The following is an 18117-nucleotide window of genomic DNA, read 5'->3' on the forward strand; positions in this document are numbered from 1 at the left end:
TCAAAACCCCCCCAAATGTTAAATTCATTTAAAAGGTAATTGAGAATAAATTAAAATGAATAAAAAGTGATTATTTCAAATAGAACTAAGTCTAATACTGCTATTACTAAAGATGATATTTTAAATACTGGAGAGTTCATATATATATTATTTATTTATTTATTTTTAAATACTGGTCTAAAATGCACACCAAAAAAAAAAAAACTACAGAGAGACAAAGTTTTTCCATATCAAATTTTATTGCTGACATGCATGTAGAGATTTGATGAAGTACAAAAATATGTCTTTTATACAAATTTGTTTTTCATCTCTGTACAATTACCCAGTTTTTTTTTTCTTTGACACCATTCTAACCAAGCAGCTTACAACATCAAACGTTCAGGCAAGTTTCATCATGTTTCGTTTTACATCAGATTTAGATTTTCCAGTTTTAGTAAAAGATGCAAAAAAGTAACCATTCTAAAGAGAAATCTCCCAAATTATGAAACATCTGCACCAATTGGCCAAAAAAGAAAAGAAATTCAAAGTCAAAATGAATGTTCAGTATCTTCCCTTGCACTGTCTTTGTGTATGAGTATTCATCATTTGCAAAACACCCACATTCACTTCAATATCTGCTGCATCTTATGGCACGTCTTGCTAATTAGAATCATGCACTAATTGCTTTTAAACTGTATACAGAGCTCAACAAAGTACGCTTCTCATGCTGCAGACAGAATTTGGACATCACAAAACTGTTGAAGTAAGTCTATGGTGGTGGGGGGGCACTTGCAGTCACTTAGGTAGGGGGAATATTAAACAAAAAATTTACTAATTTCTTTCATCTAGGTTTTGGGTACAGACTACACAACCACAACAGCAGTCATATTGCAATCATACAGATCTGCTATTATATAATGGCTTTTGTGAGAAATCTACGCGGACCTAGTATATAGCCTTGAGGCACTCCTTTTTGTATCTATGGAAAGGACTTTGATTTGCTCACAAATAGCTCCTCTCCATCAAGTCACACATATGATCCACTACAATACTGCTTTAGAACCAAATAAATTCACATTGAGCTGGGAAAAACTAATGCTTTCAAAGGTGGCTTGAGTGGAACATTGGTGTGATTCTTCAAAATAATTCTACCCTGTACTGGGTTTTGCACTACTGATGCCCATTCGTCATTACGATGTCTTTCACACTGGCCAGAGTGCTGTATCATCCTTACCTCTCAAGATAAACTCTACATCGATTCTACATGTCATGCTAATGTGCACATTGACTTAAAATAGAGCTATGCACAGTCTCCTAATTAGTGTAGCTTAATATACCGACAGGATTGTTGCAATAATTATTCAAGAATTAAAAAAAAAAAGAAGGAAAGAGTCAATAAAACAAAACCTTCACTGAAGATAGAAGGGGAAAAAACGTGAGAGATCACAGCAATGCTTTCGAGTGATATATGATCTCTACATTTACTATGGCAGATTAATTAAAACTGCAAATAAATTAAAAGGAAAACAAAAAGGTAAGAAAGTACTACCAGGCTTTACGTCTTTGAGAGAGGAAATCAAAGTGGAGATTAAAAAGAACAAGTCAAGCTGCTAGTCATGAGCTCAGAGACCTACAGTACTGAATGACCTTTTCATCTAATGACATGAGTGGAGCCAGACATAAAGGCATTGCAAACTAAGCCACAGGTCCATGCAAGCCAACCGCCTAGTATACTAAGATATATTCTAGCATCAAAAGTACATATTCACTGCTCATGGTTGAGAATCTGTCGATAATCTAAGGCAAGATATCCCACAGTTATGCTTTATACAAATGGGGTAGCTTAAATGGGATTGGAAAAGTCAAATGAGATTAAGAATCTGTTTCCTTGCAGAGGAGTGAGTTTGATGGCATTTCCTTCTTGATGAGCTTGAAATATTGAATAACCATACATGGAAATGAGGGGTAGGTGAGGGAATAAAATTAAAAGAAAACAAAAAGAAACAGACCTCTATGCAATTGGTTTCTTTGTATCACGGTGGCCAAAAACGCTCCCTAGCGGCCAATCCTCGATCCCTGAGCTGCAGCTGAAATCTGTTAGGGGAACGAAAGCACCGGAGATAGAGGACATGGCAGAAGATGCACTTTGATGGCTTGGCATGCTATCAGAGGGTGAGCGCTATAGATGGAGGGAAACAAAAGGAAAGGAGGGCTTAAGGGCTGTGCTTACAGGGCTTATCTTGGCTTAGACTTCCGCATGACTGCCGGCTCAGCTGCCCTGCTTCCTGACAGTTTCATCCCATCACCAGCTGTCCCATACCTCATCTTTTTCCAAGCACAGCCCCGCAAAGAGTCCCTATGTGATATACACACCAATATCCATGGCTGTCCCACCCAGCTCAGCTTTCGAGAGTCTGTTGTAGTGGCATATAACATGTTTAAAATGTACATTTGTTTACAGTTGGAGGAATGCACAGGAAATCGTGGTCTTGATATTTATGCTGCCTTCTGATTGGACGAAAGCAAAAGGGGAGAGTAACGTACCAGTAACGCCAGTTTAAATGCCAAGTTAAGCTTTTGGTTGTATGCATCCAAACAAAGGTGCTGCTAGCTGCCAACAGAAACCCATTCAAATAGAGGAATGAGAAATTTGCGCTGCTATGATTTCAGTAATATGAGGTTATTAGCTTTCTAACTTATACTTAGCATCTTCAAACGGCAAAAAAGAAAATAATCTTACTTAAAATGCTACTGTTATTGTCGGAGAGGAGGGGAAAAAGCTTATTTAGATTGAGGAAAAAACAATCACTGGTTTTGACACAGAATAGTTACACAACCACAATGCTAATGCTCTTAAGCCTGTGCTTGTCTACCCCTCAACACAAGGAGTCCTGCTTTCATAAGAACGGAGAGCATTGTTAAAAACTGACCAAGAAAGGAGGAAATAGAGAGATAGAAAAAATGGTAAGAGGTAGATTTGCAGTCATAGATGCAGATGGGAGCGGAACAGACAAACTGGTTGAGGGGAATAGAACGAAAGGGTTGATCATGTGATCTGAGGCATTTCTTTAGAAAGTGCTGGGGGAGAGGTGGGTGGGGAAGGGTGGTTGTGTGTCATCTGCTACATGATTCTGTTGGGGTATTGCTGAAAGTGTGTGTGTGTGTGTGTGTGTGTGTGTGTGTGTGTGGGCAAGGATTGGCATGGTGGAGGTGGTGTTGGTGGTCAGAGTCTCATTAGAGCTTTGTGCCGCACATAGGCAGAGTCTGTGTCCTGTGTGGATGAATGGAGCAACAGAGCACTGAGCTGTTCCTTGGCCCTTGTTTGTGTTTGCCAGACTCATGCTGCGTACTCACAAACACTCCCTCACACACAACATACATACAAGTGTGCGCCTAGTTCGGAGGCTCGCTCCACTCCCGGTGACCACCGCCCACGGACAGAAAGGCGGTGCTACTTCCGGAGGAAGCGCTGGGCCAGTATTGCGGCATCCAGAGGACTGATGGGCTGTGCATCGTGGCCGAGGCGCCTCACTGGAGGCACGTTACTGAAATGCCTCTTGCTGAGGAAGTTCTTGGTCTCGTGTATAGTGTTCTTCTCTTCTGCCAACAAAAGCTGTTGCCTCATGTAGTTCTCAAATTCGTACTGAGACGACTCCTCTGTCACTTTCGCCTGAGGATATAATAAAAGACTGTTTCAGAGCCAGTAAGAACCACATCATAGCAATGCTAGTTAAAGAGTAAATTCCTATTATTCTCACTCCCAGCTTAATAAGCAAAGACAACTTCAGAAAAGCCACTGGTTGGTTGAAACACTGCCACTTTCAAAACATTGTCAGGTTGGTAGGATTCTCAAGCAGAACAAACCAACCAATGGTGTGAGTTTAAGGTGGGACTATCAGTTAACCCGGTTCGATTGTACAATGGTAACAAATCAGTTCATACATAAATTGTCCCATTCATTTAAAAGCAACAATTTATGCAACAGGGTTTTAAAGCAGTGGTTCTATATAATAATATATTTTATTTCAAATAATTTTAAGTTAACCTGTTCCATAAAAAAGGCCCTTCACCCTTAAACTTTCATATAATTGTAATTCCTACGAGTGGTACTGACCTCCTGAAGATGTTCGGGGTGGTTAAGCTGATCATCTATGTCTGGCACCACTTGTAGAGGGCCACTCAGCGACGACACAGATTGCCTGTTTAAAAAATAAAAATCTTTCAATGACAACTAGGAATTTTCAGCTGTATAGCCAAGGGAGCTTTAAATGCATCATTGAAAACTGCAATAGATTGCAAAAATTGTGGCAAGACAACATCGCTGACCCAACATGACATCACCCCATCACATGAATTCCTAATAAGTTATGTGAACTCTGACAAGAACTCTTGGCTAAAAATGGAACTATAAAGCTGATCTCATATCAAATGAGACGCACCAGGATGCGATGATGGCGCTCAGAGACTCGAGCACCTCGGTGGCAGTGAGCCTCTGCTGGGGGTCGAGCACCAGAAGCTTCCTGATCAAACACACTGTACTTTCTGATACCCGCCCATCCCTGCAAAAACAAAAGACAAAGATGCATAAGCATTTCCATTAACATTTCACAGACTTCATTGAAAGTACTGAATAACTTAATTGTAATAACTTCATTGAATAACTCACCAAAAAAAAAAAAAAAGAAAAATTCTAAGGTGTGCAATTATTTTCAGGGAAATGAATGGCTAAAGTAGATACAGGCAGGTCTTAACCATATTACAGTTCCATATCACTTCGCCAAATGATTTCAGTTATTACAAAAAGTCCTTACAGCCCCAAAGAGCAAAAAAACAAACAAAAAAAAAACACAACATTGACCAACCAAATAAATATAATAAGCAATAAAATAAAAACGACAAATCATTTCCATGTTTTTTGCCAAAAACAGTTTTATTATGTAGCAGATACTATCTCTTCCACTCAAAAGCGCAAACATACCAGGGTTCTCAAGTTTTATCAAAAGCTTGGAGTGAGATCACATGTGGTTAGGGGAGGAGCCCTAATGGAGCCCCGCCCCCACCCCCCAATTTTACCCATTGTTCATAATTAACCGGCACAAATTGAAATTATAACAATTGGTAAATCTGATAAATGACTCTTATATATACTCTTTAATGTTATATTTCAAAATTACAAATATACAAAAATTACAAAAATATAACGAATTGCTCCAAACAGGTTGGAAAAACAAATCTTTTTGCATTTTGAATGTGTCTAGTCGAAATGGTATAATGATTTATTGTGTGGTGGGACATTGTGAACAAATGGACATATTAGAGTATTAAGGTGTGTGTGTGTGTGTGTGTCTGTGAGAGTACACACTCCAGCTACATCTTCATTCCTTCCCATACCCACTAACATTGCCTAAAAATGTTAGGCAAGTTTACCTTCTCCATCACGACATGTGTTCGCGCGATGTTGTTGGTTACCTAGTAACGAACGTACAGTGGCCGAGAATGTTCTGTCAACTTCCATGTGTTCGCGTATCTATGTTGCCTAGTAACGAACGCAATCTGGCCGAGATACGTTCTGGCGGCAGGAAACTTCACTTTGTGTGCTTGCGCCTCATATACAAGAACATTTTTTGTCACAATTTAATGAAAATCATGACACGCGATGTGAACAAGTTTTTTTTTATTATTATTGAGTGAACTATCTTTTTAAACAAGGGCCAACACAATATTTGCTAATTAACATGTTTAAACACATTTGATTCATATCAAAGCACACAGAAAATGGAGAGACTCACTCAGGGATGGAGTACTCTGCTGCTTTGATCTTGCGGAAGAGCTCTTGAGGTATACTGTCATAGAACGGGAACTGGCCGTAGAGCATGGTGAACAGCACCACACCGAGTGCCCACATATCGCTGGGTTTACCGCGGTACGGTCGACCTACATGGAAACAAAAAGTGCAATTTTAGCAGGCAGCTCTACAACGGATTGCTTATTCAATCAGACTCGAACTTTCTCATGGCACAGTATCAAATGCTACACAAGTACGTAGATAAGTATTTTATTAGTTTTCAGCACCCATTACTCCAGTCTTCAGTGGCACATGACCCTTCTGAAATCATTCCAATATTCTAATTTGGTGCTCAAAAAATATTTTATTTATTATCAATGTTGAAAACAGTTGTGCTCCTTAATATTTTTGTTTAAAAAACATGATACATTTTTTCAGGATTCTTTGATGAATAGAAAGTTCAAAAGAACAGCATTTATTTGACATAGAAATCATTTGTCATTATCATAACATTGTAAATGACTTTACTGTCACTTTTAATCAATTTAATGCATACGTGCTGAAGTATTAATTAAAAAACAAAAATCATCTGATTGACCCCAAAACTTATGAATGGCGTGTTTAAAAGATGGTGACACTCTTGGTAGCATATGTTATATAGTCCCCCAAAACCTATGCACACTCACCATACTGGTTTGTTTACCACCATAAATGGGCAACAGAACACAACATGCCAGAAGAGTACAAATGAGTCATGGGAACTTGTTTTAAAAGAGGGGTTAATTGGGTAGGTTTCTGTTTGGTAAACAGCTTGATTTGCATGGTATATTTTTCTGTAATGTACAGTACACATTCTCTCTTTCTACTTTGACCCTACTCATGAGAAAGCGAAAGAGAGGTAGAGGAGAGAGAGTGAGCGATGGAAAACAGTGAGAGGAAGAGATATAGGGAGAGAGAGCAGGAAGAGTAGTTCCTCTCTGCATGACTCATTGTGATGACTCACTGAAGCAGCTCTCCCTTTGTTCTGCTGTCATATTCGGCTGATTTACTCCCGGTTTCTTTCTGTCATTTTACTGTGAATGAAGACCACAAACAAGAGCTCGACTGCGCCTCTATTTAACATGCATTCTCGGAATGCACCATCTAACCAGAGCCTACATCCACAGAGGTCTCGGAAAAACCCAGAAAACACATGAAAGACAGTTTTGAAAAGGGTGTGTTGTCGGATATTTTAGCTAGTGCTAAACGAAAAAGATTTGAAAGCAGGGATTTTTAACCATTTCATACAAATAGCACTCTGCACACAAAGTTCATGGGACATTAACATACATAGTACACAAATATTGATTTTGGCTTAATTATCAATGTCATTATGCTTTATTTAAATCTTCACTAAGCTGATGTCATCTTGGTCTCAAAACAAAAAATAGGTATCTCAGGAGGCAACCGTCCTTTTGGAATATACTTGGGAGTCAGACAGAAGCCTGTGATGCCTTGATGCACAGGTTTTTGAAGCTATATGAATACATTTACATACTTTGTAAACGGTTTAATTGCACATTTTCTTTGCAATGTAAAAAACAAAAACAAAGAGAGTCATATAATTGCATTTTATTTTAATTGTACTTCATACATTTTAATGTAGAAGGGACAACGAGACGTTTAGCTGAATGTCAGCTTCGAGTGGCTTGAAAGTAGCTTTAATTGTTACTAGAACTTTTGTTGATGATACAATATTTGGCCTGCTGAAGACCCCTGAATATTTTAGGAATATAAATATTTAGTAATATTTTAAATTAAACATAAGCTAAACAATTGACAGCATATGTAGCACACTGAAAAAAACAATATTGACAAGCCACATTTAAGTTTGTGAAATCCCCCAAAAAAATGCTGACAGTAATACTTAAAGGACAATTAGTCGAACCACGAACGCCGTGCTACGTGAGCTGAACTGTGACTATTGGCCAGGACATAGCACGGCGTTCGTGCTTCGACTGGTCGAGATTGTTTTCCAAAGATGGCTCCTGCTTGTATATGCAAAGCGTACTGTCTTTATAACGTATCTTCTTATTAAACTGTCTGTACACTTACAAAGTTCTCAATCCTTCGGTTTGCAGGTAGAGACCGTGTTAGTGTGGGGCTATTTTGAGCCGTTTTAGTGGTATTAATTAGCCCAGTAGACTAGCGTTATATAAGCTAATCTGTGGTTAAACTAAAACTAACGTTAAAACTGGGTACATTCGATTATCATGAAAACACATCCCAGAGAACGGTCGACTCGGTACCCATGTTTTATTTAGCCCTAGGTTCATTTTTGGCCGGAATTGTCCTTTAACATGAAGTTCCACGGGGCAAGCGTGCAATGCTCCATAGACATCCACCGTAAGTATTTCTTAACATGTTTTTAGAAATTTTTATATAAAAGCTCTAAATATTTCCTCTTGACTACATAAATATACATATACCTCTTTCGACTACATAAATGTTTGACACACAAGATAAACAGTGAGTCTCATGTACAGAAATTACATCACTTGAGTGAACTTCGGTTCCACAAAGAAAGAGATTGTTTGGAAAGATAAACCTTGTGATACAACCGCTGTTAATTTTATCTGTAGCACTGCTGAGATCTGCCCGAGGCCATGACAGTTTTGGTATCGAGTCGTTGATGAGCTAACAGGTCAAGTCCTGCGGCACACAAGACAAATTATGACTTCAATAAACGTAACTATTGCTCATCCATGCTGACGGTTTGTGACTGCTGTCCTGATTAAGGCCGTGTAGGTGGTTGGGTTTATGAGCTTTGATTACAGTGGTGACATGAAGGGTGAGTCATGTGAGTCACACACATAAACACACAGAGAGAGAGAGAAGCTGGATTCTCACCACTTAGTACATCTGGGCTGATGTAGGCTGGACTGCCTCGCTGGTCCTTTAACAGATCATCTTCACTCACCAAATGCTTGCCAAGGCAAAAGTTCGTGATGGTGATCCGATGGGTCCTGGTGCACACAAACACAACATGCCGATGACGTCAAAAAACAACCATGAATTCCCGCATCAAGTCGCACTGTTTATTAAAAAGACAGCTTGTGAAATAAAGGTTATAATTTACCAAATAATCAAAAGGACAAAAAAGACAAAATTATATGTTATATAAAGAAAATCAGAAATATTAAAGGGACAGTCCACCCTGTTATTTACTCACTCTCAAGTTGTTTCAAACCTGTATCATTTTCTGTATTTTTGAATTTCTTTCTTCTGCTGAACACAAAAGATATTTTGAAGAATATAGGTAACCAAACAATTGACCGTTCGCAAAGACCTGCCCCCTTTAGTTACTGTTGCTATGTCCGACAAGCTACGCTGCTCTCACGACACACACCATGTTCTCACGCTGTGAAAGATGCATCACGGAGCAGAGAGGACACTAACAACACGCTGACAGACAGGACAGACCAGGTTACTTTTGATATGAAACAAAGTCTCAACTTAAAAATATGGTCATTTTTTAAAGAAATTTTAACAATAAATACCGTTTTGTGGCCTTTTAATGTGTCTGACCGATCGCAGTAGCGGCTCATTTAAAGCTGCTCGTGAATCGATCATCTCTTCCTTCTAGTTAATTTAAAGCATCAAATAAACATGATGAACATAAGAAGGAATGTTATTTTAACCGTGGAAATACGTCAGTACTCTTTGTTTTTCAAGATCAAATCCTTCAACGTTAATCTACTAACTCTCCTGACTGCTTTGTCGGACAAAAATGGCGGATGGCGGGTTATGATTGGTCAGATCGCCTGCCAATCAAACTCCCTGAGAAGGGTCAATTGATGGGGCCCATTGACTACCATAGTATGGGGGGGGGGGGGGGGGGGTTACTGGGGGGCATCAGTTTAACTATCCCTTCCTTTGCAGCATAACATTATTTTCATAACATGACAATCTATCTTGTCTAAAGAAAAGGCGTAAATTCTCTTTATGAAAATAAAATTAATTAAATTCTTGAATTTTGTATTGCAATCTGATTCAGAAATATTTATTTTTTTGTTAGATTCATCCTGAAAGAGCCACTCAAAATTTTGTATTCAATTCATTTCTACTGTCTGGATTATTGTGGAATACATACATGTACAAACCCAAACACATTTTTACACTATATATACATATCAAAATGAAACTCTAACTGTTGTTAGGTGAGTCGTGTTTGTATCTGTGCAAACATGCCCTTGATATTTTTGTCTCTGTCATTAAACCTAATCTATGGCAGGGAGCCATTCTGCCTTTCCAGAAAGCAGAACCCAACATGACAGAACACACCGTGACTGCACTTGACAAACAAGTGAGTCACCTGTGGCTTCTCACAAGCTCGGTGATGACTAATATTTGCACCTCAGAAAGGAAAGAACAGCACTTTTTCAGTGACAGGCATGTAATGAAAACAAGCACACCAACACACAGAGAACCATGTAAAAAAATGCATTCACATTTACAATGAGCAAAACTAACGCATCAGCTGACTGAGCTAAACTGGGGGACCTCCAATGTGAGAATTCACACAGTCAAGAGCTGTAATCTCCCTTCACTCAAAACAAAAAAAAAAACATCCACCACAACAGCTACATCTCTCAGCTACATCCTCTTTTCCCATGCTTCCCCAGTTACGCTCTCACTTTCACACCCTGAAAGTGACTGTCACACTTACGCCTAACAGTTACAAACAGGCTCGTTCCAGAAGCTTTGTTTTTCCCAGAAGAATTTCTTACTGGTTTAAGGCTCATTACCATCTTCATTTAAAAAGGAGGGTCATGATTAAATTAGATTAGAAGTGAAAAGAGAGTTGAGATTAGTCACAATGGACTACTTGAAAAACGCTATCCATTCTACATAGCATCTGTACCCGTTATAATCTATTTAAGTTTTCAATTTCAGCTTACTTTTAATGGTGTATAAATTGTCAATTTAACAAAATAAATCAAATGCAACAATATGTTTATGCATTAACTGGATCCACTAAGATCCAGATATCTCACACTCATCGACAATTTGCTAAAGTTTGTGCGTTTCAAGGCATTTGAATACATAATATATTCAAAAGTTTTGTGTTGAATGGAGATGACCGCGTCGTTTTTGCACGGCAATATTTTTAAAAGACATGAAAAAAAAGTCAGCAAGTGTTTCTCCCCATTGCTCACTCTCCTCTTCCTGCTCAAGTAAAGAGACCAGAAGCCTCCTAGTCTCTCAGTGCTGCTAAAATTAGCCCCTGTTGATGGGAAAAGTTAAATGGTTTAAACACAAGAGGAAGTCTCGATGTTGAAATCCGGTCAGAACTGCCTCTGCTGGGTGAGGTTAAAGTGTGATTTTTATGCAATTGTTTAGTATTGGAGTTCCTTTGCTTGGGCAATCTGTGCTGTACGAGGAACAAAGCTAATAGTGAAAGCAAATGTGCAGATCAGGCAATTTGTTCACTTTTATAGAGCCTTGATGGTGACAGCCATATGGTGCTCCCTAAGAGCAGAGCATGTAAGCTGTGAAGGAGGGAAAGGAGGTATGAAATGATGGCACCAACACTTGTGCAATGTGAGAGAAGCTTCTGCACTACATGGCAGTTATTGACAAAATGCTGATGATAAAGCCTTCACAGGTGGATTCTGCAGCATGCAGAAAGCTTCAAAGATATTACATGTCAGAACCACATTCAGCAGTCATTTTTGGAGGCCCAAGTATCATGTCATGGGCCACTTATGACTAATACCGAGTACTTTCCATTCCACCCAAATCCAACAGTCGGCCGACTGGGCAGGGTCACACAGACAGTCGGATCAGAAGGGTATTTGGAGAGAGTGAAAAAGCGGGGGGGGGGGGGGGGGGGGGGGGGGGGGTTTGGTTGGGTGGGAGAGGTCTGCCAGCGTTACATGAGTGTGACTCAGCTCTGAGCTATGAATCCTTTGGCAGAGGGCTGTATTATCTCCAGCTGGGACACAGTGTTCTGCTCTCTTACTGAACTGAAGCAGACAGACCAGACTGCTCGGTTTCATCACCATAGGGTCCAGTGACAAGTGTGCATACGTGTGGATGTTTTCTTTTGCTGTTCATCAGTGCAATACCAGTCTTTTGCTGCATAATGCATACCATCTATTCAACCAGCCAGAACGCAAGTACAGTTGCCTGTAAAGAGACAAGGAAGAGAGAGAGGATGACACATGCCACTGAGCTTATATGGTGTGACGGGTTTCGTAATTAGACAAGCTGGGCACTTATGTGACCGAACTACAATATGTGATAACTCAGTGGTGAGCAACACATGCTGGAAAATGTGACAGGCAGAACTGAGGATTTTCAATTAGTCAGTAACTCTCTCGTTCCTCAGGACAGTTGAAATGGCAGAGACAACAGAGCTGTTTTTAGAAGCATTCCCATTCCACACACGGCAGAAACACATGCACACAGCACATATGGTGTTTGGAGAGGGTCTTTATGGATGAGGGATTGGGAATTCCACTAGACCCATCTAATTCACAATGCTTGCCAACATCAGATGCCTTCAAGCTATCATACACACACACACACACACACCCCTCTTCCCGGCTCTATCACCCTCTCCTTTTTTCCAGGGAATGAACAAGGGGCACGTTCCATGCCTGTTCGTTTTAACTGGGATGGTTTCCCGCTGCTCCCTCCCCTCCCCTCCCTCTTCAGCCTGTGGGGATGAATCACACTCGCACTAAGAGCTCAAGAGGAGAGGGGTCAATGAGGCCAGACGGTGCTCCATGAAACCCCAACAGAGAGCTGAGCGCACAGAAAACTCCACTAGCACAGCGTCAGCAGGTAAAAGGAAGAGGAAAGACGTCTTACCTTTTATTGAGCACCATGTTTCCGAGCTTCAAGTCTCTATGCACGATGTTCTTCTACAATGGTAAGAACAGTGAACGGTTACAATATATACCAGAAGATATGGGCTACAAGTTGGACCGCATGCAACCTGACAATAACCGTTATATTATATTACAGATAAATGCCATGCATCATCCACCACATCACTTTAGGTGAATTACACATTAAGATCAACAAAAAAAATGTCATGTGCAATCATTTTACTTCTGCAATATGACAAACTTCCCAAAAACCAAGTAATTCAATGAGAAAAACATTGCAGGACATTTTATCAATCAGAAACCATAGTAACATTTTTTTTAAAAAGTAGCTAAAAATAAAATAAATAGTGAATAAAATAAAGTGAATTATTTTTAGTTAATTAGTTCATAAAGTGAAGCTTTTATTGCTGAAACTAAAAATAGAAATAGAAAAGAAAAAATAGAAAAAGCTGATAAAAAAAAAACTATTACATAAAAAAAAACTTGAATGAAAATTAGAAATGCGTCTGGTTTTGATTTGGTCTTGGCTTTACCAATGTTCACCATGGCAGCTCACCTTATGTAACGCCTCCACCACTCTCACCACATCATAGAAGATAACGATGGCCTCGCGCTCGCTCAATCGTTTCTCTTTGATGACATAATGCTGCAGGTTGATGAGGTCGGCCGTCTTGTCGCTGAAATCGTGGGCACAGAGGCAGTCTAGCACCAGACAGATTCGTCTCTTCATCTTCCGTACTTTGTTGGCCTCCATGTCCTCGACAATCTCATAGGATCGGTCCTGAGACAGAAAAGTGAAAGAGATAATGCGTTATAAAAGTTTTACGCAGACAATAATTGCAGGGACAGCATAAAATACTTTGTCTCGGCTGACCCAGCAGTGCATTTAACAGTGTCGAACAAAGAAAACGGATACATAACCGCACCATTAAGCTTTTGAATGGAGTGGAGAAGAAAATACTGTGTTTCACGTACAAGATGACGCTAATGGACTGGTGGTACAAAAAGGAAAGCAGCGATTCTCCTGTATGATTCGCCATGTGCAACAGCTTGAATGATAAAAGCCCTCCTTCGGTCACCTGAGACCGGGGTCAAAAGAGGGCCACAAATCGATCTGCAGTGTGGTTTGTGTTTGCAATGACTGAGCCTCCGAACACAAGAGGCGATCCATAATTAACTGGCCCACTCTAGAGACAAGCTATAATAAACCAATCAATACTGCAAGCTTCAATGAATTGCCCTGACAGCACAGTACGGCTTGTTCTGCAGCCGATTTTCACCAGGGAAGAAAGGAGAGGTCTATGATATAGTTAAAAAGCCGACGCAAGAGAGGGAGGGGAAAAAGCATCTCAAAGAGAAAGTAAGTGGTGAGTCACTGCTAGCACTTCGTGATGAAAATGAAAACAACTGAAGGAACAAATTAAGCTGCGAGACTGAGGACATTCACAAGAGGAGGGAATCTTTAGGCATCTCAAAATCAATTAAATTTTGATTCAAAGACTCACAGACAGATTCCAAAACAAGTTGATGCATTTCAGATTTCAAAAGACAAATGTTTGGTGAGTCAAGCAGATTGTGTACTCTCATCCAACAATAGAAATAGAAAAATGGAGATATAAAAATAGAAGAGGTGGTTCAACTCTGAAAAAAATGAAAAGCACCATTATAGCAAAACATAGTAAATTTTGAGATCAATCAGCACGTTTTCTGTGGATGATCAATTTTCAATTGTGTTATAAATTTTGTCCTGTGTAAATGCATGATGCTAAATTGTTTTGTTTTTTCATAATGATTTATAATAAATAAATATAAATACATTTGTGAGGCTCAAAGCAGAACCATTTGAGAAAGAATCATGATGCAATGAATTACTTTTTCCCACTCCTGATGTACAAGATGCCAAACAATTGCAGCAGCTGCACAAATAATGCATCTTCATAGTAATTAAAAAACTGTAATGACTCAATCTACACAAGCTACTCCTAATTGGTCTTACCTGGAAGAGGCCGTGATGGTGAACCACTCCTTCTTGGTTGGAGAGCAGTGACAGTAAAGAATACTCTGTATGCAGGAGCATTTTGCCTTGCCTTTCTTCCTGCGTCTCTCCCGCCGTATCCCCACGTTCTTCCAGGGTTAGAATCTACAACAAAGGTCGAAGGTAAGAAGACACCACACCACTAGATCCTGTTCTAAACCTTCCTGGGGGTCTCTTATCTTCAATGTGATGGAATACTAAGCTATCAAAGATCTTGAGGCAATACAGAGGGTCCATTAAAGGCTTTATCTTCAGAGAAGACAAAGATAAGTCCCTCACATCTCCTTCAACACATCTGCACAACGATCTGAGAGACACTAGACTCATGGGCATGGAAGAGTAGGGTCAAAAGGTTGACAATCACCTTTCAGTCAAGTCACTCCAGTAACAGGCTGGTTCATAAACAAAAAGGTTTAGAGGTCATCTCTGAACCAGAGTCGGTCATCAATTGGACAGGATTGTAGAGATTTGTTGAGGCAGGTCAAAGGTTCATGCAAACAGTTAGACACACAGGGGCTTTTGTGTTCAGAAGCAGTCTCACTTCCCTGGTCAGGACACATTTGAATCACGTGGGAGGGTTTTTGAGAGGTTATACAGAATGAGACTGTCAAAAAAAGCAATTTTCGCTGATCTGATCTCCAACAAGGTGAACAGGGATCAACATTTTTGTAGGGCAGGAAAAAATATAGATTTTTTCCCTAAATAATCAAGATCTTCAGAAAGATGTCTGATGGATCATTCACTGAATGAACTTAGTGAATCCAGAGCAGCTACTGAATAAACAATTACATTTCACTTATACACACACACTACCGTTCAAAAGTGTAGGGTCAGATAAAAAAAGGGGCAGCAAAAACTTTAAATAAAATACAAATAAATGCCGTTTGAACTTTCTATTTATCAAAATGTCCTTAAAAGTGTATTTCACCAAAAATATTAAGCATCTGTTTTCAACATTGAGAATAAGAAGAAAATCACCATATTAGAACGATTTGTGAAGGATCACCTGACCACTTGATGTTAATACCATGTAAACGAGGCCTACAAGAGTACTCACTTTTAGCTGGTAGAAATCATCCGTCCCATCTTTTCTGGCTAAACACTGCACTATACTCTGCACGGGAGAGTTTCCCAGCCGTGGGCCTGTCGAGGTGAAGAGGGATAGAGAAAAGGAGTGTGAAAAGATGCAAAAGGTAGTGTCAGTGCAGAGCACAGCAATCCCCCTTGAAGCCAATCATAAACACTCTCATTACAGTGCCCTGCACTACCACGTCACACTGCTATTTCCAACTGTGACGGGTGCATTTCAAAGCCAATACTGTAGTGTGATAGTGACATACAGGGAAAGACCTGCGGATTCAGAAGTGAAGCAGTCAATCCAAAACATTCCTGCAATTCTTTTCAAACATGGGCTTCCGAATGGAGTCTATACCTCCTCCTCCTTTCGCTTGAATAGAAACACAAAAAGATAGGCCTGGGCTAGTGTTGAAGATTCACTTGCATTACCCTAGGTGGCTTACCTAAAACAAAGGGACCGGCCCTCTTAGCATTGTTGCCCGATATTCCAGGACAAAGGAGCTTGCTGGGTCTGCCGGATGACTCTCCGGTCCCTCGTTCCGAAGCACGGCGTTTGGACATTCTGCAGATCTGAAAAGGCCAAAAACATTGAGTCGGCATCAATACTCAATTGATAAAAACAACCTGACATTCAAACGTGCCTTCTTGACTAAAAACTAAACTCAAGCGCACCCAAACAATGTAACCCTAGGACCCTCATTCATTGCATTCTTGCCTTGAGGGCCAATTGCCAACCCAATTAGTCTTTTAGTACACTGCCAAAAAAGTGCGAGTTATAAAGAGGGCAAATAACAGGTGGGGGAAGGAAATCTAGCAAAAGCCATGCCCTCCCTGACACCTCAAAACAGTGAGACGACATTAACAGCTCTGCCCCTGTATGAATGACAACCCATCAGACCCACATGCATTTGCATGAGCAAAGATTAGCAGCAGGTGTGAACTGTTTATGTGACTTCCATAATAGACAATAGAAGCCCATTTACAAATGGTGCCACAGACCACAACCTGCTGGAGAAAAGCAAACGTTGATCACTGATGGAGCTCAAGTTAACTAAAATAAAGGGGAACTCTAAACTCTGCTGCTGCGATTCACGTTTTCCCCCTTTTACTATTTGCAATCCTTCCGTTCTTAATCTGCATGGGTTTATCTGCAAATCTCTGTGGCATAATCTGCATATTACAAGATTTTCATACTGAACGGTCTGTAACAGGGAACATTTCGAAAGCAAAAATGTTCAGAGACCACATGACGTGCAATAATTATGGACAGATATTTATGATAAAGAGTTTTTTATTTCAGAGGACGCCTGCTTGTTTTGTTGGGTAAAGGGTTCTTGTATAATCTGATGACCGTTTCTGTGGTCCTATAGAAAGTCAAGTGGTGCTATGGACGGATATTGTGTGATTCACACAAGCCCTGGGGTTTGCACTGGTAGCAATTTGTCAGAAATATGAAATGCTGCAGTTTGACACCAATGGTAGCATGACACACGCAGCCTCCAGACATCATATCACGATGCGAACAGGGGGTGGGGAGCGCATTTAGCATCACAGGCAGTTCTGCGTCCCTTGGGCTCTTCAAAATCAATCTCAGCTCTGTTTAAATTAAGGGACAATACAGAGACTGGACATGAAATCCCAGTAATAAAATATCAATCGGTGTGCTCTAATAGTGAATAGATGCAAAGCAGAGCTAAAAAGGCACCCACATTTTGACAACAGACAGTTGTGATTCACATTTACGCTATAAGCTTAGTTGAATTGTAATTTTGAATGAAACAGACATTCAAATGTAATTCTGCAACAGAGCACACAGCTTGTTTCGAGGGCGTAGGAGGGGGTACAGTTGGCTGTTATCGCAGATCATTTTACACGTTTACAGCTTTTTGTCTTTCTGGACCCAGACTGTTGACAATGTGACAGACTGGGGTGAGAGACGTGATTGCTTTCTCATCAACTCTTTTGACATGCATTATCGGAGAGCTGACATCTTAAAAACACCAAGACTGAAAATCTGACCTGCAACCTGAAAGGAAAATAATTAATCTATGGGTTGGTATTAAACCATCTGTAATCATTTTAGGTCATGCCAAACATGAATGTGGTTGAAATTCTCTCACTGACACTAAGATGCACATATGCATACAAAGACACAATATTGAATCCATTTCAGAGCTAGTAAATACAATTCTCAGGAAGGATGTCAATTACTCACCCTCATGTTGTTTCAAATCCGGATGATGTTCTTCTGTGGAACAAAAAAAGGAGACACTAGACAGTCTCAGTCAACATTCACTTTAATTGAATGGAAAAAAACATAATGAAAATGAATGGTGACCAAGGTTGTCAGTGCCTAATATTCA

The 18117-nt window shown here is 40.0% G+C and overlaps 1 protein-coding gene across 2 annotated transcripts in view; it reads right to left on the bottom strand.

Moving 5' to 3' along the window:
- Nucleotides 1-220: 220 nt before the first annotated feature.
- stk40 (serine/threonine kinase 40) overlaps nt 221-18117 on the bottom strand; it is a 19044-nt gene continuing 1147 nt past the window's right edge. Inside the window, exons 2-12 of one of the 2 annotated variants that reach the window (XM_077217537.1) lie at nt 17970-18002; nt 16198-16324; nt 15735-15820; nt 14639-14782; nt 13199-13423; nt 12623-12675; nt 8654-8769; nt 5769-5913; nt 4419-4538; nt 4094-4178; nt 221-3649 (exon numbers count right to left, since the gene is read on the bottom strand). In XM_077217537.1, the coding sequence (XP_077073652.1) occupies nt 3431-3649; nt 4094-4178; nt 4419-4538; nt 5769-5913; nt 8654-8769; nt 12623-12675; nt 13199-13423; nt 14639-14782; nt 15735-15820; nt 16198-16324; nt 17970-17975 (1326 nt within the window). In that variant the 5' untranslated portion in view covers nt 17976-18002 and the 3' untranslated portion in view covers nt 221-3430. The remainder of the gene's footprint in view (nt 3650-4093; nt 4179-4418; nt 4539-5768; nt 5914-8653; nt 8770-12622; nt 12676-13198; nt 13424-14638; nt 14783-15734; nt 15821-16197; nt 16325-17969; nt 18003-18117) is intronic. The other variant, XM_077217545.1, reaches the window with a different exon arrangement.

Source organism: Siphateles boraxobius, unplaced genomic scaffold (genome assembly GCF_051911475.1).
Source record: "Siphateles boraxobius isolate OS27281-9 unplaced genomic scaffold, OSU_SipBor_1 12, whole genome shotgun sequence".
Lineage (NCBI taxonomy): Eukaryota > Metazoa > Chordata > Actinopteri > Cypriniformes > Leuciscidae > Siphateles > Siphateles boraxobius.